At 40.1% G+C, this 25502-nt stretch overlaps 3 protein-coding genes across 4 annotated transcripts; 1 reads left to right on the forward strand and 2 right to left on the reverse strand.

Annotated features, from left to right (window-relative positions):
- Positions 1–1667: 1667 nt before the first annotated feature.
- On the reverse strand, positions 1668–4932 carry gpr45 (G protein-coupled receptor 45). 2 transcript variants are annotated; one of them, XM_085433642.1, is made up of 3 exons: positions 4644–4932; positions 3620–3781; positions 1668–3174 (listed from the first exon to the last, which is right to left on the reverse strand). In XM_085433642.1, the coding sequence occupies exon 3, from the start codon at positions 3074–3076 to the stop codon at positions 1916–1918; it is 1161 nt and encodes a 386-aa protein (XP_085289768.1). In that variant the 5' UTR covers positions 3077–3174; positions 3620–3781; positions 4644–4932; the 3' UTR covers positions 1668–1915. The 2 variants fall into 2 exon arrangements, with proteins under 2 accessions (XP_085289768.1, XP_085289767.1); XM_085433641.1 differs by lacking the exon at positions 3620–3781.
- Positions 4933–13297: 8365 nt separating this feature from the next.
- LOC146690630 (uncharacterized) lies at positions 13298–14191 on the forward strand (the record flags this gene model as incomplete). Its single annotated transcript, XM_085435089.1, has 1 exon — positions 13298–14191. A coding segment is annotated over exon 1 (810 nt), but the record flags the coding sequence as incomplete, so codon positions are not given.
- A 7990-nt stretch (positions 14192–22181) lies between these two features.
- pou3f3a (POU class 3 homeobox 3a) lies at positions 22182–25036 on the reverse strand. Its single transcript, XM_085433643.1, has one exon. It carries the CDS (start codon positions 24203–24205, stop codon positions 22937–22939), a length of 1269 nt encoding a protein of 422 aa, XP_085289769.1. The 5' UTR covers positions 24206–25036; the 3' UTR covers positions 22182–22936.
- Between the last annotated feature and the right edge of the window lie 466 nt (positions 25037–25502).

Genomic DNA, 25502 nt, shown 5'->3' on the forward strand with positions numbered 1-25502 from the left:
GTTTGCATCCTTGAGCTTACAGGAATATTACTGCCTCCTACTGGCTTTAGACACTTAAAACCGTTTACATATTTGGTATGTATTTTTTAATAATGGTTATTTTCCTCTATAATTTTATTTCATTTCAGTTAGTTTTATTATTTTCAAAAGTCTATATCTCTTTTTTTTATTTTAGTTAACTTTTTTTTTTCATATCTAGTTTTAGTCTAGTGTTAGTTAACAATAATAACCTTGATGAGCATCATTATTTTTTGGGTTTGTTTGGTTCTGTTTTTGTTTTTGGCTTATTTGGATCTTATTTTTAATTCTTGGATGAAAATACTTTTTTTGCATTTCAAATCAAATCAAATCAAATCACTTTTTATTGTCACATCACATGTGCAGGCACACTGGCACAGCACATGCGAGTGAAATTCTTGTGTGCGAGCCCCACAAGCAACAGAGATGTGCAAACACAACAACACAAACGAGCAAAATACAAGAATGGCCAACCTGAAACTAATAAATATATGTACAATATATAATAGTGTATGCATTTCTGGATGTGTATACTAAATGTTTTCCTACGTGTGTGTGTGTGTGTGTGTGTGTGTGTGTGTGTGTGTGTGTGTGTGTGTGTATACACACATTTTTACAAATTAAATAGTAAAAAAATAAAATAAAATAATAATAATAATAATAATAATAATAATAATAAAATATATAAAATATACAGAGTTGAATATGTGCAAAACAAGTGGCATTTATATACAGTGTGGAGTGCATAATGTTAAAGTTCCAGTAGTGAAGCTGAGGTGTCTATGACGTGTTCAGCAGTCTGATGGCCTGATGGAAGAAGCTGTCTCTCAGTCTGCTGGTACGGGACCGGATGCTGCAGAACCTCCTTCCTGATTTCATAATCCTAAAGCATGCTCTGGTAGGTTGAGATCAGTTGACTGACTTGAAGAATATCCTATTTCTTTGCCATGGGAAACATTTGAATTGCAGTATGCTTTGGTTCATTATGCATTTGATCTGTATGATAAGTTTTGCAGCAGAGAGTATAGTTCTGTTTACTTCACAATTAATCCTGCTACCTCCATCAGCAGTCAAGCTGAAAGTCTGCACTTGACTTGCGTAATCCACTGGGGTGGTACACAGGGATGACATAAAAAAACTATACCACTGTCGTGGCCCTTTACAAATAATGCCCTTGTGCAGGGCTTGCTCTTTTAATGCAATGAGCTTACTCGTTCTACATGTTTTATCGTTAGAGAGGAAGAGAGTCAAAGAAACTTTAATCCAAAACTATATTTATTTACATATCTTATGTGACATGATAATGCAGTTAACACTCATTCCTCTATAACAGAAACATTAAGAGTCATGAACCAGCTGACAGAGGGCTGTGTTTCTACACAAATTTCATCAAACACTTTTTAACAGTGGTCTGACTTTCATCTGAGAACATCACCAAACATCAATACTGTAATTTGTTTTTGTTTTTCTGAATCTTAGCACATAACTGACAACATAATTATTATCAACGGTACAGCTTCAGACTAATGAAACAACAAAATGACAGCTCAGGGACAGCACAGGAAACAGAAAAATAAAGCAAAAATAGAAGATATAAAAATGTTTTTTTAAATGTCAGTATGTTTCAGAAGCTTGCGTGGCCATGAAGCTGAATGAACACTTTGACTTTATTTATTAAAACAGCAGACAAATGATTGTCACCACCAGATCAGTTCAGTTGTCAGCAATTGTGATTTTCACATGACCTTCCCCAAAAGGAGGGAGTCATGGGACTGTAAATGCTCCAGTTTCAATAAAGTTAAAACCAATTTGTTCTTGTGTAAAGGGAACTTCAGTAACATCCCATAGCTTATCAAAAAGTTAAAAACATTAGACTGCATTGGGTTTCCTCCCTGTGTCACACAGCTGACTGCGTCTCACTGCAAACATAGATATTGCTGGGCCTCACTCTTCTGTGGCTCCTGCCCGGCACTCTGGGACACAGTCTGCAGCTTTTCGGAATGAACTCCTGACAGGCCTCCCTGAACTTCCTGATCCTCCAGCAGTAGATGACGGGGTTGAAGACCGTCTTCAGGTAGCTGAGCCACAGAGCGCCTATGCTGATGGGGTAGAAGACTGAGCTGTAGTAGAACTGCCGGCTGAACACGGCCAGCAGGCTGACGATGGTGTGAGGGAGCCAGCACACTGAGAAACCAACAAAGAGGATGAGGATGGTGGTGAAGGCTCGGGTTTTGAAGCTCATGTCCACCTTGACCTGAGGCGGCCGCTGCAGTCCGGTAAGTCTCATTTTGCTGACTTGGTTTAGGGCTGGCAGACAGGAATGCTCGGTGGTGTGGTTGTGGATGCGCAGGGTGTTGCGGCGCACCGTGTTGAGGATGCACATGTAAGAGTACAGCATGACAGTAAATGGCACAAAGAAAACCGCTACAGCCAACAGGACTGTGTATCCACGGTCTGCCAGGGACTCGCTGTATCCCAGCACGCACTGCGGTGCCCAGGCGCCCCCGATACCTGCCGCGCCCGCCCTCCACCCAACCACTGACGGCAATGACACACACAGGCTCAGCACCCAAGAACCTGCGATCAACAGTTTAGCTCTGTGCGGGGTCAGTTTGTCCTGCCGCTGCACAATGATCAGGAAACGGTCCACGCTGATAATGAGGAGGATGGACACCCCCTCCAGGACGAACAGCCAGTACAGCATGATGGAGGCGCGGCAGAAACCGCTCCCAAAGCTCCAGTCTGCAGTGGCCACGGTGACTGCAGTGAAGGGCATGCAGAGCAGAGAGAGCATGATGTCTGAAAAGGCCAGAGTGGCAAGCAGGAGATTGATAGCAGAACGCATGGCAGGTTTCTGGTAAACAATCAGACACACGATCGCATTGCCGAGGAAACCGATAGTAATCATGAAGATCATTATGGCTGCCAGGGTCACACGCAGAGTGACTGATATGAGAGGAGTCGTAGCTTCTGATGGGAGGCTTTCTGACGTTTCCTCTACGCTGTTCGGGTCCATGCAGTTACACTCCTCCATGAAGCTTTCATTACAAAAAGCCATAGTAGTGATTATTCAGGGATAAAAGGTGAACATTTCTGGCTATGCCTGTGGTTCAGAAGTAAAGCTGTCCTCCAGCAGTTGAGATTCCATGGGACTACCTGTGATTAAAAAAAGACAAAAAAAAAATTCACATAAGGCATTTGTGAATAAAAAAGAAAAACAGTCAAACACTCAGAGATTTTAATGGATGGTCTCTTTAGAAGCTGTGATAAATGTGCCCAAAAACAATAGAAAAAAAGGGAGTCTAATAACTGATCTATTAGTCAGTGAGAACTGTAAACATGAAATAGTGAGAGGAGGAATGACGTCCACTAAATGTGATCAACCCAGAAACACACCACACTAAGAGTTACAGCCACACGGGACAGAGATGTGTCGTTCACCGTCCTCACTGAGGTTGATGATTAACAGCCAAGCTGCTTCACACTTGAATAGAAATACACACATTTACACATCACCCAGGGTGTAGTCAATTGTCAGCTTAGCAGAATCTCGCTCTTGGTTAATGCTACAGATGGTGACACATTTGTGATGAAACAGAACCTTCTTCAAGAGGGCCGGAGTTTTAACTTCCTGCTGCCGATTGAGGGACCAGAGTGTAGAGATTTAGAGTTAAGGCTGTTTTGAGGTCACTATGGCATTCACGTCCCCCATGCAGCCCTCCAGTCTGGACAGGTTTCTAGCACCTGGGCCTAAGGGTCCCTCCTGTAACACATCAAAATTGTAAATATGCTGCATATTTGATAAAATAACCTAAAATAAAAGAGGAGCCACGTGATTTCAGATCAATGGCCCCATCCAGACAGGAAAAGTGAAAATGTGCCTTTTTAGTGACTGTAGCTACATTCTGGCACACGCACAAACACACAAGTCATGGCATAGTGTTGCCGGCTGTTGCCACGGCAACAAGGTCAGCGGCTCCATGGCAACAAGCAGCCCTTATTCTCATCTCTTGTACAAGAGTCTATGACAAAATATTTTCTGGATCACATGATTCGCCGAAAGACTTTTTTTTTCCCAAGACGCAACCTCACAGTCAGAGAAGACTCCCTGACCGCTCGCCTCTGTCTTAAAACCAGATCACAGCTGTTTGGTGTCAGCAGTGAACAAACAAATCAGCCTGTTTACTAAGACAATAACAATTTCAATCCTTCACTTGTGCTGAATACCAGTGATCTTAATTATGCTGCTGAGCTGGCTGCTAGCTGCAGATCTGCAGGGTGGCCTAATCTTAAGGCATCTAATACTCTAAAAACTCTTATTATGTACATGTGATTTACAGCTGCTCTGATCATAGCTGATATTTACTGGTTTACACCATGCCATCATCTCCATGTGCTGATTCTCCCTTTCTTCATTTCTTTCTTTTTTTCTTGTCATGGCTCCTGCACCGACCCTGTACAGCCTGTTCTTGCCTTAACATGTAACAGCTTTCACACACTGGCCCGTCGCAACAGGCTAAATGTTGCATATATTAAACGCCAAGACACAACGCCCTGTTTTTCTCTGCGCACTGCCTTACACAATGAACCATAAATGAACATCTGCAGGTGCTGACGGGACTTACCTTGACTATTACCGGGTTGTGTACTCGTCTCTCGTCGAGCCAGTCAGTTCGGTGACGGTCTCTCTCCTCCGGTGCCTGCTGAGTTCTTCCAAAAATATCCCACTTTGAACATTTCACTGCCGTATCGATCCCCACCGTGCCGCCTGCGGATGATGCTGACGCCAGAGGAGCAGGTGGTCTCACATTTAAAGGAGCAATGTGTCAAAATTGACCATCCTTATCATCCTAATCCTTATTATTGTTACGATTAGCACGGTCAACTGTAGGTATAGTGTGAATCGAGCAGTTGCTGATGTGCCGAATCTCCGAAAGAAATGAACGAATTTTTTTTTTTAAAACTCACGACGGTAATAGTTATTTATTGGCTTCCAAGATTTACATTAGTATGACATACATTAATGTTCAAAAGTATCGATCGCCTGTTCATCTTTGGATTTCGGTGTTATCAGTCCCAGTGCCACAGTCAGGCCCTGAGCCATGCAGTTTCCCTTTATAAATATTTGTGAAAGAATGGGTCGTTTTGAAAAGCTCACTGCTATAACAGGAAAGTGCCTTTACAAAATTTCCAACCCTCTTAGATATTCCACAATCAACTGTGAGTGATATTACTGCAAAGTGGAAGCTTCTCAGTCACAAAGTGGCAGACCATAGAGTTGGTGCTGAGGGCAGAGCGTGTAAAAATAGCCAGGGTTACTGAAGAAATTCTAAACCTCCACTGCATTAACATCAGCACAGAAACTGAGTGATGGGAGCTTCATGCATGGCCTGTAGATGTAATGTGTGGGTGGCCCAGTACATTTGATTGCATGTACCAATATATTATATATATTAGTTTTAGGCATGATAAATGTTACCAGCCACGAGCATAGGCTATTTGCAGCATTTTAGTTTTAACGGGCATTTTATTTTCTGTTCCTAAACCCATGCAGTCAGCAAAATGATAAGTTATTAATCCCTTACAAAATGTGTAAAACTATACAATAAATGAAAGTAAAGTAAATTAATTTAAATATCTGGAAATTCGTGGAATAAAAAAATTATTTAGTTTAACCCTGTTTTTTTCCAGGCTTTGTGATCCCCCATGCAGCCTATTCACCTCCGTTCTTAACCTGTTCAGTTCAGTTCATTCCAGTTTTATTTATTTAGCATTAATTCACGACAACAGTCACCTCAAGATGCTTTGTATTTTTAGGATAAACGGTCTTTAATGTTTGAAAGAAAACCACAAAAATAAGATGATTCCTATGAGCAAGCAGTTGCCAACAGTGGGACGGAAAAACTCCCTTTTACCAGGAAGAAACTTCCAGTCGGAAGAACCAGATTCAGGCAGAGGAAGGATGAGGTGAGAGAGAAGAGAGCATCGAGAGACAGCACAAAAGGCACTCTAAGAAATGACACACTGATGTTGGTAGCATTATGTAAATGTTTTATGTTAAAACTAATGCCACCAATTGATTTTTAACTTTAAACACAAGTATGTTGTTTTGAATTTAATTAACAACATAATATTTCAATACAACAAAATGCAGTAAATTAAATCCAACGTAAAAAGTTCATTTAAAATGAAGAACAGTTTAATTTAAAGAGGATTGTCCTAATAGGCTCTCCATACTTCTGAGTTTGCACATATGCAGTGTGGAAGTTTGATCATCGCCATTTTCAACTGAGACTTGCATATGCTTAGTATCCTGGATAGAATCCATTGCCATCTGAGGATTATTTGGTAAGTACAACAATTTAAGGATGACAAATTTGATTAATGTATACTAACTGATAAACATCTGACACTTTCGGGAATACTTTTGCTTTTTTTTTTTTTAACAAATGACGCCTGGTAAATTTTTTAACACTCTAGCTTGTATACCTCTCTCACGTGTTAGAAGTATGAAGACATTTAACAAATATTGTTGAACCTGCTTCGGTGTAATTTTCCAAAAATCTTTTGCGATTCCTGTTAAGGTGAGACTTGCCTACTGAGACCTACAGTTTTAAAATTACTCCCAACATCTACCGCACCTGCTCCCTGACATCAGTAATGACCACCGGGAGCGCCAGCGATCCTGTAGTTTGGAGAATGAAATGAATGTATAGTGTATTTTAGAAATGTGCATCAATTAAGTTGCTACATTGTTTGAAAGAATTCGACTCCATGTTGATTTCTGGTTTAGTGTCAAACGCAGGGATTTAAGCGATTAACAGTTTGATTTGTAAAGTATAAGACATGCGTTCATCTGTTGTCATTGAAGTGCAGAATAATGTGTAATACTGTTATATATAATGCATTTAACTCCTTGTATCAGTTTCCATTGGCTATCATCGCTACCGAAGACAGGAAATCATCAAAGACATGCCATTCATTGCAGAGGTCAAAAACAGATGGCCTGCCCTGTTTTCAGAGACTGAGGTAACTCTTACTAACTTTGTTATTGCAAGTCATTTTCATAAGAACTTGTATTTGAAGAAGAACAAAGTACTATAAATTGTTAATTTTAAAAGATACAAAATGTTTGACTGAAAGTTGTAGCATTCTTGCATGTGGCCTCTAATAAAATTAATAGAGAATACTCTCTAGTTGTAATTTTTAATATGTTTCAGGTTATTGCAGAGTTCGCCCGCATCACCATCGTCCCTTTGTTGTCAACTTTCATGGCCAAGCTGGACCACTACGCTGACCACCTTCTTAGTGTTCAAAGAGAAGGTGTCATGGTTCTCAAGATCTGGAGAGGTTGTGGTGTGTGTATTGTTTGTCTTAACCTCTCCCACCAGGGCGGAACTGGACCTTGGTTCCCCGCCTCTGAACCCACCCTGAACACACACCTGTGGCTCATTCACACTGATCCTGGCAGACTACTTAAGATGGCAAGAGAGGCTGCTTCCTCGCTGGATCGTCACATTACCAAGTGCCTTCTAGACTCCCTGCCCGTCTTCCCTGCCGTCTGGATTTCTGTGGATGTGTGTGAGTGAGCGTGAGCTTCTTAGTGTGGACATTTTTGAGTTACGGATCGAGTGGAAGAAGAGCGTGTGTGTACCCCCGTCTTGGACCTTCCCTTCGGACCCCGCCCTACTCCCTGGAGCCCCGCGTTATCTGTTCCACTATATATATGTATATATTCTCACTTGGTGTCACATTTCAAATAAAACCTCACCCTCTCTCTAAAGTTCAGAGTCCTGCGAGTGAGTCCTCTGCCTACTAATCTGTGACAGAAGGGGGAACAGCTAAACGCAATATCAACTTAATCATGACAGCCATGGATGGGGTATGTATTTTAGTTGACCTTGATTGAGCTCTGAAATTATTTGAATGCTTCTTCAACTTCTGTGTCTGTCATTAATCAGATTTTTTTTTCAACTGAATATGTGTATATTTGAATATTTTGTAGATACATGTGAATCAGTGACATGCAGTCAAGTGAGGCACCTTAATGAGAAGTAAAATACTAACAAAAGAGAAATTCAATTTGTACATTAGATTTTAAATTTGCTTTCTGTGTGATTTCAATATTTTTATGGTCAAAATTGCTGTCATTACGGATTTTCTGTTCAAATACAAGGTAAAACGCTGAGAGGAGGCAATGATGATGCTGTGTCTCACCGCGGACACACACATGCGCAATCCCACTGCTGTTTCTCTAAATCGCCAACGTACATGTTTGATTACACATGTAATACAGATGATGACTTGATGCAGACCTAATTTATTTGACGAATGTGTGTTACATGTTTAATGTTATTGGTCATAAATGTGCTGCAAAAATGCATGGAGTGAGGCTGATGGAGGGCAGTGCTGAACCCTAAAGGCAACATGTATAAAAGGTACACGTATATGGATTCACAGTGTAATCACATTACACTGAGAGCGCCATTGACACAGTGGATAAAGCAGCGCACTTGGGGAACATCAGTAAATTTCACAAAGGACAAATCGACACCAAATCAGTCCTAAGCAATGAGACGCACCAATTTTATTTCAATGCATCTCCTATTTATAAATTAATAAATTGATGTAAAATGAATGATTTTTCTATAATTGTTTCCAGGTCATTTGACCAATTTATTTACTAAACACAAAAAATGAGACACACCAAACCTAAATAAATTTTAATGCATCTTCTGTAGGGCTGGGCATCTTATTGCATCGCTTATCAATATTGTGATAACACACGTCCTATGTGATTAAAATGATAGACTGCTTTCAAACCTCTAAAAAAATATATGATAATTTAGTTGAGACTATTACTTCCATTAATGTCAAACTTATCATCAATTCAACAAGATAAATAACTGCTGGTTTGCCTAAATAGCACATTTGCTAAATTTAATTTGCAGTATTTGTATTTGTGAGGCTGCATTGATAGATTTATAGGCAAAAATACTATTATGATCTTTTATTGTAACTCTTATTGTTAAGAAGCTTGGAAAGAAAAGCGTCTGGATTTCTTTAAGTTGCTTGAAGACGTTTCATCTCTCATCCGAGAAGCTTCTTCACTGAAGAAGCTTCACTTTTCTTTCCAAGCGCCTTAGACTACAATGACCTGGATGACTGAGAACCTTCACAGACTTATTGTTATCGCAAAAAATACCACAAAATGTCATGATAGGATTTTAAGTCCATATTGCCCAGTTCTAATCTTCTATTTAATTTTAATATTTTTAGGGGCACAATTATTAAATATATTGTTGAACAATCTAGAATTGATTAAAGCAAAAATGAAAGCTTTCACGTAATGTCAAAATTGAAAAGCTTTGATTTTTGGGTTCATATATTTGTTTATCTGACTCAGAGGAGTCAGTTCCTTACCAATCATGAACCTCACTGCACGTCACTGATGTGAGTTATGAAACATTGCTTAATCACTTATCTGGATTATGTGTTAATATTTTTGACTTTGTTTTGTAAAGAGGTTGAAAGGAACCAAAATAGGAAACTTCTCTCATATTGAGTTCTTATTTCCACCAGAATCCCAGCGTTGATGTTCGACGGGAATGCGTTCTAAAAACTATCTGTGTCTACTTAAATGAAAAGCCAGACGACCTGTTCAAGGAATTCTTGGTAAGTTAAAAAAGGAAAACGATCAGTTATTGTCCTTTTTTTAATTTGGGGTTGGAAATGGAAGGTGGACTTACTTGTCCATATGTATATGTATGCAATTAACTTATCCTTTTCTTTTCTTTTTATTTTAAGGATGTGGATCTTGGAGCAAGCAGAGAAACGGAGCAGCTGACTTTGGGAGTCTATGTTGTCAAACATGAAGGAGCAAACTCTGTAGATACACCTGAGGACATTGGTGTCATCATAGAAGGATGCACTGTGCTGCAAGCTCTTAGTGATGTGGCAAAGGGTTGTGGCCTCCTGCTTGGACTAATCTACAGTCTAAATCTGAGCTACCCAAAGCACCTGAAATACACATTTGAATTTCTTCAGAAGGTGCTGATGGAGTTGGATGGGAACAACCTATCCATGAAGGTGCAGGTTCTGAAAAACAAACTGCTTGAGTGAAACAGCCTGCACTGAACTATAGAGGACACTGAACTTTAAGGTTCTCGAACCCTTCTCCTTGCACTTCATAAACTGTTCAGTTTGAATTGCCACAAGAACTTCTGCAAGGCCTTTCACTTTTCTGCATTCTTTGTTCTTGAACCTTTACCAACATCCAACTACACTGAAAAAGGCTGCTCCTAACTTTGGACTTCAGTTTAAGTTTTGAAGCAATGGTTATTTTTCTAAATATGGAAAAAATGACACGAAAGTAATTTCTACCTGCTGTTTGCAGGGCTGTATTGCGGGCTTTTCATTGTAGCCCACACTGTTAGCCTTTGCAGTAATTTCCATAGCTTAGTACTGCAAAATCAACAGTAAAAAAAACTCTAAAGGATGTTAGCAGTTTAATATTGTAATTTGCATGTAATTGTGGGAAAATTCCATGAGATTACATTATTTTTACGGTAACTCACCGTACTCATGGAAACAGCTGTAAAATACAGCAAATGTAACAATTGGTGATGTTACTGAGATTATACTATTACACCATCTGGATTTCTGTTGTTTTCTACTGTAGATCTAAGAGTAATTACTTAAATCCTCATTCAGAGTGTATTACTATAAAATGCGATTCACTGTGAAAGTAGCATAACATATAAACTACAATATACAGCATGATTTTTATCTTAAGGAGTAAGTTGCAGCCACACTAAAATTTAATTCCTTGAACTGAATGGAACCTCATATATTAATAAATGTATTTGTTTATTCAAACAATGTGAAACATTATTAATACTGTAAGGTTAGTATTGTGATAGAGTCGAGTATATTTAATTATACTCTTGTAGACATTATGACATTATGCTAGTACATTTATGGTGAACAAAAAGTACATCTAAAAGTTAATTTCAAGAATACTGTTATGTACTAAAACGGGGGCCAATATAATCCCAAGAAGCATTATTAGTATACATACTAGGTAAGGTATACTTGGGAAATATAATTGAAGTATACTTATTTTTTGTATGGCCAGCAACAAAAACTAATGGCTACATTTGGAGTAATGTTTAAAAATGACTTCATTTAGCAGGGTGTTCCTTTTTTCTCTTCTTATTCTTTCTTATACTGGACCTTCATTTGTTTTGTATAAGGTGGTACTTTTTAAGACACCTCTGCCTAACTACAGTGAACTAACCTAATAATATGCTCTGGTCGTCATTTTACTCAAGTTAAGGTGTCACATCCATGAAACCTACACCACTAACCAGCATCAGTACTACAACTTCACTCTCAAAATTAATAAATTCTGGGACAAGCAGAAACTGTATTTTTAGCGGTGCATTTTGTGGCAGGCCAGACTGCTATTAAATGCACTCTCCTAAAGAAATAATTCCTTTGTAGCACCACTTCGTCTTGGTTCAGAAGAGATGTCCTGGATATACGTGATAATGTAACACGGGTGTTTATGTTTGTTCATGTTTAGCGCGTTGGGTTGTTTTTTTTTTAAAGCGATTGTTACGTTTTTAAAGCTTTGTAATGCGACAGGCGCGATAGCCGACACCACACCTTCACCTGACGTACAACGTGACGTATGACGCACACGTCGGGTATTCACTTTCAAAACAACAATGGGGATAGAAAATATTGCTCGAGTGGTTAATGCTCCTTTCGCTGGTTGCCAACCACCATTAAATAACAACAAGAAGAAACTATTGATCTGCTTCTCAAGTTTTGCACGTTTAAGCCGCAATTCAGACTCAAACAAAGCTGCAAAGCAGGAGAACAACATGACCATCAACTATTGATGAATAGACCGTTAACATGTGCAACTTAGAAGTAGTCAGAGGTAACTGGATGTTCAATCGGGTTAAATCCAAGGTTGATTGGATTATATCTGAAGATCGTATGCTATTCGTGATAACTCTGCTAGACTCCAAATTGATCGTCCATGCGGGAGTATCTCAAAATTAAATGAAACCACTTAACACTTTTTCCCTAAAATGGACTGACATGGGACACATTAAAGTTGGATTGACACCAGCTAATCAGTCTGAAGGTAAGTGTTTTTTTCACTATTCGAGAGAAGTCAGAAATGCGTTCTTAGTACTGTTTGTTTTGACTTTCAAGCTACCAGGATATTTTCATTCAAATGCTAAGACAAAATGTCAATATCTATGAATGTGGAGACTCAAAAGACTAGTTAGGTAATAGTTGCCGATGGATTTATGAGACTTGATAGAAACTTGGTCGTTTGCAACAGGTGAATCGGTGAACTACCGAGGTTGCGCCCAAATGCTTAAAGCTGTTAGCTGGTCAGTGTTTTCAGGTGTGCTTGTACTACCTGTACGGTGCGGAGTGCTGACTAAGTCATGTTAAACCCATTAAAGAGTCGAGCTCAAATATCTTTTCATTTTTGTGCACTGCTCTCTTGTCTCTCATTTTCTGTTTATTGAAGCCTTTTGTGAATGATTTTGATCGTGTAAAAACTGGGAATTGGTCCCTATTGACAATACTCTTACTTTTTGCATTGCATATGTCATTTAGGAAAGATAATTGGTCACTGAACTTTTTGCAACTATGTGTATTTCTAAATTTTGTGGCTTCAGTGCATGCAAATATATATTGTTCAGTTTGCATGTTAAAAGCCACAAACATGTAGCTAACTATTGGCTTTCTTGTGGAACTGAAACTGTCCTGCCACTTTCAGAACATTTTCTGCCTTCATTCACATATGCCTAGGAATCACAGAACAAAAAGGGAGACCACTAAGGAGGAGTTTTATAAGTTCACTGGTGACCTCGGCTGTCAAGTTCCTGGATGTGGGTATGCTGCAAAAAACTTCACAGCTCTTTGTGCCCCTCTCAGATTTCATATCAAAGATGGGGGGAAAGTATTATGTCCATTTGAAGGTTGCTCGAAAACACAAGTAGACAGTTCAGCAGTCAAGGCAACAAGAAATTGGGGGATTTGCCATAATACAAGGACAGGACACAGTTAATCTATTAGAAGACAGTTGACTTTGTGTCATTTAAAAATGCAGGCTAAAATGCTCTTGCCAACCAGCACTATACAGAGCATCATAGAGGAATTTCAGCATCTTTGCAGCTGTAACAAAAGTAGACACTGAATCTAACACCATCTCTCTTTTTTTTAGATGGCAGACCAATGACACCATTACTCTGGAGCTTGGGAATGATTTCCACTCCAACTGTCGCATGCAATCACAAGAGGAGACAGAGGTCATCCAGAGGACAGAAGTATGGTTAGAATTGTTGTGGAGGCCATGCAAGTTAACTGCAGAAACCCTAAACGTGCATCTTGTGAAGAGGTTGCTAAGATCATTGTAAACAGATACCCTCAAACATTTGCAGATTTTACTGAAAAGGGAGAAAGACTGGGTTGTGGACATTATTCACTACTAAGAAGCATCAAATCTACAGTTGAACATGTTAATCGAGATAATACAACACATAGACTTCGTCAAACAAAGAGAACCAGGAATGAGGAAGACTGCAGTCCCAACAGTAATGCAACCTCACATAAAAAAGTTAGATGCCTTGTGGATAGCTATGGCTGTATAAATTGGCAGCCAGTTGAACTTCCTGAGGGGGAAACGTCAGCTTCTTTAGAGGAAAAGAAACACATCTTGTTAACAATTTTTAATTCAGAAGGACCTGGAGCTGTGGAGAGACTTGATGTGGATGACTTCATGTGCCTCACATATATTTCTCAGCGGCAGCTTATCAACAGTTGTCCCTCACTTTCAGTAGCTGAAATTCAGGAGCAGTGGCCATTCTTGTTTACTCAGAAAGGTCTTTCGAACCACTTTTACAAACTCACAGGCATCGATATCAGTGAGCGCTTAGGTCAGGCCCTCCTAACCAAAGGCAGAAGGATTGTTAACTATTTCTCCACCCAGAAGCTCAAATGGAACCTTGGTATAAGGACACTCATCCAGCAGATAGAAAGTGAGGGAGTTTTGACCAACAACAAGGTTGGCACAGCAGCCATACTTCTCATGATGAAGTATTACAAGGAAGATGAAGACTCCCTCTTTGTCTTAGCAGATGTAAGCTTTTTTCATACAGCTCTATGTTTAATGCTGTTGCTTGCTGTCCTGTTATATTTTTTTTATTTGTTACATAAAATGTCTTGGTCCTTTTTCTGGCAGGAAACATCTACCAGGATGTCCCTGGTATAGCAGAGAGCAACCTGCCCATCACCCCAAGGCTGATTATGCTTGGTAAGAAGTCATTCATGAAATAGAGCTGATTAGACCATATTAAAATTTCTGTTTGGCACAGGAGCTTTTCGTGGACACAGGTATCCAGTCTCTGTATTGTTAGCTCAAATTTCTGTAATTTCCTTTATAAACCAAGGTTGTTGGACATGTGTCTCAGTGAATCCAGCAAAGTAACATTATCAAATTTCACATTACATATTACTGATCAACGTAGTAGTCTAGCTACACCAACAGCAGAAATACTGAAGTCAATACTGTAAAGTTTAACAGCAGCACAAACTATGAACTCCAAAATAACCATACAGTTGATTCATCTCTGGTAATTTAACTGGGCTGACTCTTTGTTAGGTGTGTTTAATGTGCAGAATAATTCCCAATTATGTACAATTATAATATGTTAAAACGGACTTATGTACATAAAGCCATTAATAATTAACAGTACGTAGCTATTTGCTTTATGACTATCTAGACAGTGTGAAGAAGTGAAGTATTGAAATTATTTTATGTTGCATAATGACAATATGTTGCCATACATTTAAGGACAAAGTTCAATGACTGCCACCTGCTGGATGGTGAGTGCAGAGGGGCGTGTAATTGTTGAGCTGGACAAAGAGAACACCTTTGCTGATGCAATGTCAGTCTTCTTTGGTTCATTCTATGTATTGAACCGGGAATACCAGGAGTCAGCGTGTGCAAGGTTTTTTGTAAGGATAAACCCTGAAGAGGGAACAAAATGTACCTCCAAGGTTGGGACAAGCAGAAGGACTGGGACCACTGTGAAGCGAAAGGTTGTTCACATTAACCCTCATGTCACTACTTTCCTCCAATTGCTTACTGAATTTGAGTGGAGAACTTCAAATTAGGTAACTGTTTTTGCCATTTTTAGTGAATTTCTTGTATAATTTAAGTGACCAATGTGTTGTTACCTGTGTCTCCACAGATTATCCATGGCCCATGCTTTCTGGACATTTACACAAGACGAACAACAATGAAGACAAGCTCTCTTGCCATCTTGCAAGACGCTGTCTCTGTCCAATAGGTTTTTTGAGTGCAATAGTTTTGATTTTTTTTTTCCTTCTTTTACCCGTTTGTTAAAAATTATTTCAGCTACTTACACTTTAATTGTCACATGTATTGGCTCACCCTACAAATCAATGAACTCAGTCCACAAAGCAAGATCAGGGTTCAGTGCAGGTCAGTCAAGTTCCTTCACAGCACACACGCTCATCCATGTCCTTGTGGACCTGGCTTTGTGCATTGATTTGGTGGTGTGAGCCAGTATTTTGGACAAAGTGTATATAAAGGCAGAAGTGTGGGGCTTGATATTATATTCATTACAATTCAGTTTATTTGTATGGTGCCAACAAAATGAATGCCACGGCACTTCACACTGTAGGTTTAAGACCCTACAAAATATAACTAAGAAAACCCAACACTTGAGCATATGTTGTCTGCCATGATATGGATATGACATAATATTGTTATTGTTTGTACAACCATCTGAGAAAATAATGGATTATATGGTTTAGTAAAAACAAGTGCTTCCTCAATGAAAATGTTTTCAGTTTTTGATTTTGGAAATGTGTATTTCAGCAGGGAAAAATCAGTGATAATAAATAAAGTGGTGTAAAGCACATGAATTATATTCTGTATCTATCTATCTATCTATCCAATTTTTTTGGAACCCTCAGTCTCTTACATTATGTTACTGTTAACTGAAATTACGGTAAAATTACGACCTGTTAAACAGTAAATGGCCGCCTGTTGGGACACGGTATCCTCTAGCAGAGATGAATATTTTTGGTACTGATGATGCGTGATAACGGTAAGTTACTGGTTAATATATTGCAGTTTATTACCTTGCAGCGGGCTTACAGTGACATACCGTGAATAAACGGTAGTATACCAATTTCTTAATCACAGTATGATGTTACTTTGTTGATGTAATTTACGACACAACGGTATCTCACTGGCGTCACTGTCGCCAGTGAGATACCGTAAAAAAAGGCTACGGTGCGTTACCATAATTTGTCCAAGAGTATTATACCACACCAGCACAAAACGGTATCATCCTGCAGAACAGTAAGCTACAGTAACACGGCGTCACGGTATGACGCTGGCAACAGTGACGCCAGTATGTTACCGTAAAGTGGCGATGAAAAGTCTAACAGTGCAATCAAGTTTAAATTAAGTCATGTTAATGTTAAAAATGTTGGAATCACAACACTTTCCAGTTTTAATCATTTCAGTTTAACATGACATTCTGTATCTTGTCTTCCTGCACTTAAAATGCACTTGAATATATGTAAAGATTGTTTAGGAAAAAAGATCTAGAAGCATTTGAATTGCTCAAAGTGTGCTTCAACAAGTTTTACACAAAGTGTTATTAAAGTTAGGTTAACTGAATAAACTTGTGTTCAATTTTTTTAAATTTCCAAACTTAAATAGAGTAAGTTGCAATTCTGTTAAAGTGATTTAATCCTAAAGTTTCAGTCGAGCGTGTTTTGGGTGAGTATCAGATTTACTTAAAATTTGTTGTTCAAATTAAATGTATCATACATTTTATATTTCACTAACCCAGTTGTGTGGAACCGGTTGACATAACTGGGTGGAGTAAATACAACATGTTATTTCTTAAAGTAAGTAGAGCTTGTTTTGGTTGAGTAGGTTTTATTTAGTCTTCTCAATTTAAATCAAGAAGGTTAGTTAGATCAACATTATGATATTCAGCTAGTACAACATGATTCTTTTGATTTGCATTTAATTATCCAAATGTTATCAGATGCACTTAAAATTTCTTGTTCAAATTAAATGTATCATATCTCCAAAAGTTGATTCTGTTCATCTGGACGTAGCGTTTTGTGGGAGAAATGTTTCGTCACTCATCCAAGTGACTTCTTCAGTCTCAGCTGCCTGCAGGTTTCCCCAATCTTATAAACAGTACATTTGCATAATGACTGAAACCAGCCCACTGAAGGAATAATGTGCTGTGAGGTCAGTTCCTTAATCATAATTATGCAAATTCTCATGACTACTGACCAAAACCCACTGACCAAAACCCACTGACCAAAGGCCATGAGTACCATTCACAGAGAGTTGGGGAATGGCTGCAATCACAGCATTGTAAGATGGTGAAAGATGTACCCTTAAGCCCCCTCCTCGATTCAGAGATGGTCTTTCCCTTTTCACGTAAATGGCCTCCTTGACTCCGCGCTCAAACCAGCGTTCCTCCCTGTCAGGATGTGTACATCCTCATTCTTGAAAGAGTGTCCACTGGCCTGTAGGTGTAAATAGACTGCAGAGTCCTGGCCTGACGAGGTAGCTCTTCTGTGTTGTGCCATCCACTTCGCTAGAGGTTGTTTGGTTTCCCCGATGTATAAATCCTGGCAATCCTCCTGGCACTTAACAGCGTACACTATGTTACTCTGTTTGTATCGGGGGACCCGATCCTTGGGGTGGACCAATTTTTGGCGCAGCGTGTTTTGGGGTTTAAAAGCCAAAGACACCCGGTGTTTCGAAAAAATGCGTCTCAACTGTTCCGATACTCCTGACACATACGAGATCACTACAGGTTTTCGCTTGGGCAGCGGTTGTCCTTCTCTCCTGGATCGGCTGGAGCTTTCTTTAGGTGCCTTTCCAGCTTTGACAAAAGTCCAGCTGGGATAACCTCATTTACTCAGGGCCTTTTTGATGTGCTGTTCTTCTGCCTAACCAAACCTACACATACGGATCAGTATCTAAGGTTTGACTCTCATCATCCACTGGAGCACAAACTGGGTGTCATCAGGACGCTACAACACAGAGTGAACACCATCCCCACTGACACAGCGGCCAGGGATGTTCATGATGTTCTTTTGAGATGCCATTTGAATTTTATAGCAGTTGCTTGCCGTGAAGCTGTATCCATAAAATCTCTTGACTTAAGTCAAAATTCTTATCAAATAATCTGTAATGTACATATTAAAATTTATACACGAAAATAAATTAACTGTATTCGGTTGTGTTGTTCAGTTTGACTAGTTTGCATCAGTGTTCAAGTCTGAAAGAAGATCTGAGCATGCATTATTTATTTTGTCCAGCAGATGGCAGCATTGCACTCCGGTGGGCTTTAGTTGATGAAAGAATTTTGTGCTGGATGTGTGGGTATTTATGATTTAGCTTGGGCATTTACTTCACATGTATTTAAGGTTGTACAACAATAGGAACATTAATAACAATGATGTAAGCATGTATGACTTTATGGTAACAGTCTCATATGTTACTTTGATGCAACATCGATGGTGCCCTGACAGAAGTGCAAAATAGCACCCACAGAGCCAATAATTCAAACATTAATCCATGTAAATGTTTGTTTTTTTAAATTATAAACCTGGTAAAATTACATTCACACATACTTACATTCACACACTCAGCATGGAGGTTGATACTCTTTTCCTGGGCATGCTTGTCTAAATTGGCATCATGCCCATGTGTTGAACATGCCCATCAAACAAGTTCCACTCCACCGATCTGGCACATGCATGCTCGTCACGTTCAGTGGCACCCACACAACACAGAGCTCGCTGGTGAGCGAATTCATTTCCCTGTCCATTATTCCACAGATGTTTGCTTTAATTTCTTCCTGATTGAGAGACTTCGGTACTCCATCAATCACACACAGGCAAAAAAAGAAAAAAAGAAAACACAGGCAAAGTGAAAAATGTCCAAATCTGAATATTCAGTGGGGAGGCAGAGAAACCCACACGAGCAACAATATTGACAGAGCCATGTTGAGCCATTTAGAGGGGAAGCAGCCAGACTTTTAATACACTCTCGTGCAAACAAAACACCTAAAATGTGCTTCTTTTATTTTGCCACCTCTCATTCAGGCACGCTGCTGCTCCTGATTCCAGGAAAGTGTTACATGTGTTTCACCAGTTACATGTTAATCAGTGTTAGACTTTAATCAGTAACTGATCGCTGCGTTGTTAAAATAGCTAACACTAAGCACTGGGAGACTGAGAATGTGTAGACCACAGTAAAATGGTTAAAACTTTGTTGGATATGAGCAGGTGTGTGCATTCTGTATGTGACTGTGCCCAAACTGTGAGCCACAAACAACAGCCATTACAGGAGGGGATTATCTCATGGTAATTGCTTCATGTAAAGCACCTCCGACAAGGCTTTAAGAGCAATTATGAGCAATTATATTACTTGTTATTATTGGAGGGAGGTAATAACATCTTTAGCTTGCAACTGCACACAGCCCATGGCTCAGAGATGCAGGAAACAATGCTATAATGATGAATAATGCCCTCACAAATGCAAGTAAATGATGCACTTTTGTGTGAGCTGAGCTGTGGATTCAGGAGTTTGGGGTTCTGTCAGGATACTGTAACATCATCAGCATGTACCTTCAGATCCAAGCATTGATATTCAGTGTAGACACCTAGCACTGTGTGATGACAAACCCTTTAAAGGGCTTTTTATCCCCCAATTCCAGCCTTATCTCCCATCTTTACATCGCTAAGCTTTGAGGGGATCACGCGGCAATCCTGGAAGCTTATATTCTACCTCTATTTTCATCTGAGAGCTTGCAGCTCAGTGGGGATACATCATGTTAAAAACCATACGAAGAGCAAACAGGGTACCACCTGTCCACCTTTATGTGTGGCTTTTGTGATATTACTGTGGCAACTGAAAGGATAAAAAGCACTTCCTTGGTGTAATTGGTTTTTGTAGCAGAACAGTATGCATATTTTAAACTGTTGTATTCTACTGACGTGATGCTGACAAACAGTCCATAGGAAATAATTATAATTTAATGAAACAAATAATGATAGTTCAATATTTTTAAATGGTACAAAAAGCTGTATATACAGTGCAAATACACAAAAATACAGCAGTTGGGGTGATGCATAAAAGTATGTTTTCTGTATTTCTGTAAAAATATCCACTAATATGTTACCTGGTGTTTACACAAGACTATCAAGTTATATAAAGGAGACAAATGTAAAAGGGACTTTTTGGAATTGCCCTCTGCCAAATGGAAAAAAAAAACTACTTTGACCACAAGGGGGCGGCATTTCGCCAGTTGGGGTATTGTTTCCGAAGACACGCTTCCTTTTTTAATATTTCTTTTTCGGCATAATCGCAATTTCATCAACACGCTTTACCTTTTACTGGGTAACTACTGCAAATAAGAGTGTTTTCTTGAATAACCTGCCTGGTTCAATAAATGCCATTTTTATCCATTACACCACCTTCTGATAAGAATAAAGTATTGCATTAAAAGGGAAAATGTTTAGAAATGTTGTTTGAAGGTTTTAGACTTCTTTGAAACGCGAGATTTCAAACATATGAGGCATTAATATGACACTTGCATGGCCCTTGAGTAGAAACTTTGAGATGTTTTAGGTTTTATTTGTGTTGAATTATAGAAAAACTTCACAAGGTTTCACAAACTTTCACACACTGCTGTAAAAACAGAACGGTTCATGTGTGTTCATAAAAACTTTCTCAGGAAGTGAAACAGCCAAAATATCCCATTCATCTCTTATTGTTTTCCTTAAGCTTCTTTGAAGATTGAAAATTAACCTAGTTTGACAATCGCTGTATAGGCGGACCTGGAAAAAGTTATTCAAACCAATCATTTCTAGTTCTTGTTTTTTCAAATAGCAAAGTCAGAGTGTGCCTTAAATCCTGCCAAATATGCAGTGAGGACGCAAAGAGTGACAAAGGTCCCAAAAATGTCTTTGTACATGCTCTCTTAAGACAGGGTGTCCGGTGTGGAGAGGACCAGAGCACACATTCACATTGTAATAAGTGTAACATTCATAGTAATCCGTTAACTCCTAGGTTTGCATTTATTTCTCACAGTTCTGCTTGGTTTATCAACAGCTACTGCAGCAGCTGACCTTTGACCTTCCTCCAAGTTTCACTGCAACTGCACTTCTTGGTCACTTTTTCTAGGAGTACCGATTATCTTTATTACTGATGTAACATCAGCTTGTGTGTGAGTGTCTGTGTGTGTGTGTGTGTACTGTGTGTCATTCTTATGTGGATCAGAAGCAGACAGAAGAGACACAGATTGCTTTTCACAGCCAGCGTACTGCGCTTCTTGCTGCCTATCTGCCAAACCCATCATCTGTGGCAAAAGATCCACTGCCTTGTGTCACTCCATCTCGCTGTCACCTTGGCAACTGCTGCTGAGGTGAACTGCCAGCTGGGGTAGTCGACCTCCATTGGCTGCGTTCCATCGAGCTGCAGTCCACAGCGCTGCAACAGGATGTTTGTGGCTGGACTGATATGCAGAAAATCACACGTAAATGTTAAAACCAGGCTTATGTGATCGGTTCAGCAGGTATTTGCAGGATCAACATCACTTTAACAAAATGATGTGGTAGATTTTTGGGAGGTTTTATGCTCAATGTAAGAATTAATTAAATAACAACAGAATAATTAAGCTGCTATGGTGCGATGTGTGGTTATTTTTTCACTATTAGTCCATCAGGTAAATAATTTCTTAGTGAACCAATTAAGCCACTTTTCTATAGATTGTCATAAACAGGGAAAAATGGCAGAAGTTTGCACAGATGATTTACCAAACAGACATGAAAACAATGATAACGAGACGCCTGAGCAAAATGGACTGACTATGTAATTTTTTTTTTGCCTTTATGACTTCTTTGTATCTCTTATGGGATATATTGTATATTATATCAAATTCAAATGACTCTGATGAAGAGATTCTGTGTGTTTATATATATATGCATGTCTCTCTTTGTGCGTGTGTGTGTCCACATGGCCCTTAAGAATAACGCTCCGGTATCTAACACAAGGTTTATGTCAAATTTATTAAATAATTGGTCTATTCCATGAAAATAAACACAGTGGCAAAAAATAAATAAATAGTCCATATCACCACAATACACAGCAAACTTGTACATAACCTTAAGAGACCGTTTGCTAAATGGAAAAGGATTAAAGGAAAGTACAAATATTGGAATAACTGTAAATCGCTTGTTGAAACCTTAAACTGTGCCACAAAAAAATAAAAAAAAATGTAAAAAATCCACCGACACACAACACAAAGTGAGAAACAGGTTTGAATGAAGAGAAATTATTGCTCATTAGAAACAACTCAACACTGGATAAAGCGGTGTGTTTGATTAAAAACGTAGGTTATAGTTCAGTCTAGCATGTGGGACATCAGTTTCTGCAGCATCACAAGGGAACTATTATTTTTACAGTACAAAGATATGGAAATAACTTGTTTCTGCTCGAATATCTCCGGTTTTGGTGACCAAACATTTCCTTTAAATAATTTTCAGTTGTTTTTTGTTCAGATTTAATTTAGACCGAAATATAATTTTTTGTCCCAGAGGCTGTTTCAGGGAGCAGAAAAATGCCAAATAACGATGGCTAAAGGGCGGTTGTGATGTGTCCAGTCCTGATATGAACATTGGATAACAATTCTACTTTTTGGATCAATGGTAGCGAATAAAAAGTTAATCAAAGGTTTCATTGAGACCCATGTTTATAAAACAGAGGCTGTTGTTTGTGTTTCATCCCTGTTATTTTGGGGCTCTTTCACGTATCGCTGAACAACCTCTTGCACTCTATGGAGGGAGACGGTGTGTCAGGTCCAATGCTACCCACTTGTGAATATGCGTCCTCTGGAGTGTGCGGAAGTCCCGGCGGCGTCATGCGCTTCTCTTTCTGCCTGCGGTTGCAGAACCAGACCCTGACCACCTCTTTCTCCAGCTGCAGAGTGTCCGCCAAAGAGTTGATCTCCTGTGCGGAAGGTTTGGGACACTTGAGGAAGTGGCTCTCCAGTGCGCCTTTTACGCTCACCTCGATGGAAGTGCGCTTTTTCCTCCTCCTGCCCTGGGTGGCGATCTTATCGATGCTGGTCGGGCTCCCAGTGGTGGAATCAGCCTCTTCCAGCCATTTGTTCAGCAGAGGTTTCAGCTTGCACATGTTCTTAAAGCTCAGCTGAAGCGCCTCAAATCTGCAGATGGTGGTCTGTGAGAACACGTTGCCGTACAGAGTGCCCAGAGCTAAGCCCACGTCTGCCTGGGTGAAACCAAGCTTGATCCGTCGCTGTTTGAACTGTTTGGCGAAATGCTCCAAGTCATCGGACGTAGGGGTGTCCTCGTCTGAATGCGATTCGTGGCCCAGACCGTGTTGCTGGTGATGGTGCGTGTGATGATTATGATGGTGTTGGTGGTGATGGTGGCTGCCGTGGTCCAGCCGAGGTGATTCTCCGCGCACCAGCCCCGAGTGCATGAGGCTTTGCCCGGTGTGTGAGCTCAGCATCCCGTTGACTGTAAATCCTCCTGGCTGGGAGTAAATGAGGGACTGTTGCTGCTGCTGCTCCCCCTCAGTGATGCTGATGTGCGCAGTGGAGGTGCCTCCCCAACTTCCCGTGTGCGCCTGGTGAGGTCCTAGATGCGGAGACCTGTGGTGAAGGGAAGAACCGGAGTGGAGGTCGTCCCTGCCGGCGTTTCTCTTTACATCCTGTGGCTGGGAACTCGGGGGCCACGGAGAGCCGGTCTCCGCTACTGCCGCTGCAGCGGCGGCCGCTGCGGCTGCTGCATGAGGCAACGATGTCACCCACTGGTGGGCATGGCTTAGCATGTGCCCCCCGTTGCTTGCTACCATGGCTCCGTGCATGAAGTCGCTCTGCACCATCTTCACTGAAGGGTCCCCTCTGTATCCACTAGACACTGTGGTCACAGCGGTGCCGCCAGACTGCATACCACCACCCCTCCGGTCAGAGTGAAGGACCGGGCTGGATAAAATCCTGCTGCTGGCTAGGTATGGGCTTGAAGTGGCAGTTGCCATCCCCCAAATCATATATCTTTTATTTCTCTTTTCTTGTGTTTGAGTAAAAAAAATTAAAATAGTCTTTGCTCTAATCCATAAATAAATTCTGTCTATTTCACTCTAAACGAGTTTTCTTTTCTTTTTCTTTTTTGCCCAATTAGTGGGGGGAAAGTGCCAAATCACTCCATTGAGACGTACATTATATTTTCAGTTAAGCAGCGTGCGCTTGCTGTAACCATTGTGGCAGAACATGCTCTCTTACGTATTCCTGTGCGGCAAAACGATAGTTTCACAACTTTTCTCTGTCCCGGGAGCTCCGGCGTGCGTAATCCACAGACTTAATGGTCGCCTATGAAAAAAACACAGCCTTCTTTGCACCGTGAAAACTGAAGAGTTGATACGCAGTCTGCTTGCCTATTCACATCTCTGATATAAACGCTTCGGGTTAGACTAAATGACTAAAAAAAAACCTTTAAAGCGTCTGCTGTCCTATCGGTTGTTTAGTTCACTGCATCTGCTCTACCCGGTGCGTCCTCTACAGAGCGAAGGAGACGAGCGTGTGTTTACGTTGTGCCAAGCCTGCGTATTCCTCTCGATTTCCATCCAATTACAACAGAAAGGCTCTCCAGAGCTCCCGCTGATTGGACGCACAGGCAGAGAGGAGTTGGTGTGTCTCACAGTTGAGCCTCGGGTGCACAGAGTTCTTCCTGAGGGAGAAAAAAAGCATCAATTTACTAGAAAATTACAATCAAGCCGAAAAAAATAGACCAAACATGGTTTGACTGCGCGCTAAAGTATAGCCTGTGAAGCATGTGAAGAAAAACAGGCTGGGAAGTCATCCAACAAAACAAACCTCTTCCTAGAACTAACAAAATAAAAGCGAAAATAATTATGCTTAACGTTATTATTATTATTATTATTATTATTATTATTATTATTATTATTATTATTATTATTTAAGCAGCTCTGAGTCACTTAAGTTGACAAAATAATATCCGTCACGTTTATCTCCGAGTATCACACAGAGCAGTCGAGGCTTGAATCAAGGATACTCAAGTCGGCTTTGGGAACACAGGGGGTTTGGACGCCACTTGCATCTTAATGCGTTCTCCCTTTCACATGGTAAAGCGAAGGCCACAGTGGCGTGACGCTCCGCACTGGCGAGCGCTAAAGCTGCACAAAACCTGCCAGCAGTTCCAAAACGAAGACAAAAAAACAATCCGGTTTCAGTGGGACGTTTCCATGCCGAGTCAGTTTATGGATGGGCTGTTAAATGAAGGTGTCGTTTGGGATTTTCTACCACGGGCTTCCTTCTTCACATTTACGG

Source organism: Copadichromis virginalis, linkage group LG16 (genome assembly GCF_057382275.1).
Source record: "Copadichromis virginalis isolate Kocher_CV1m ecotype Utaka linkage group LG16, C_Virginalis_male_GT1.1, whole genome shotgun sequence".
In the NCBI taxonomy this organism is placed as follows: Eukaryota; Metazoa; Chordata; class Actinopteri; order Cichliformes; family Cichlidae; genus Copadichromis; species Copadichromis virginalis.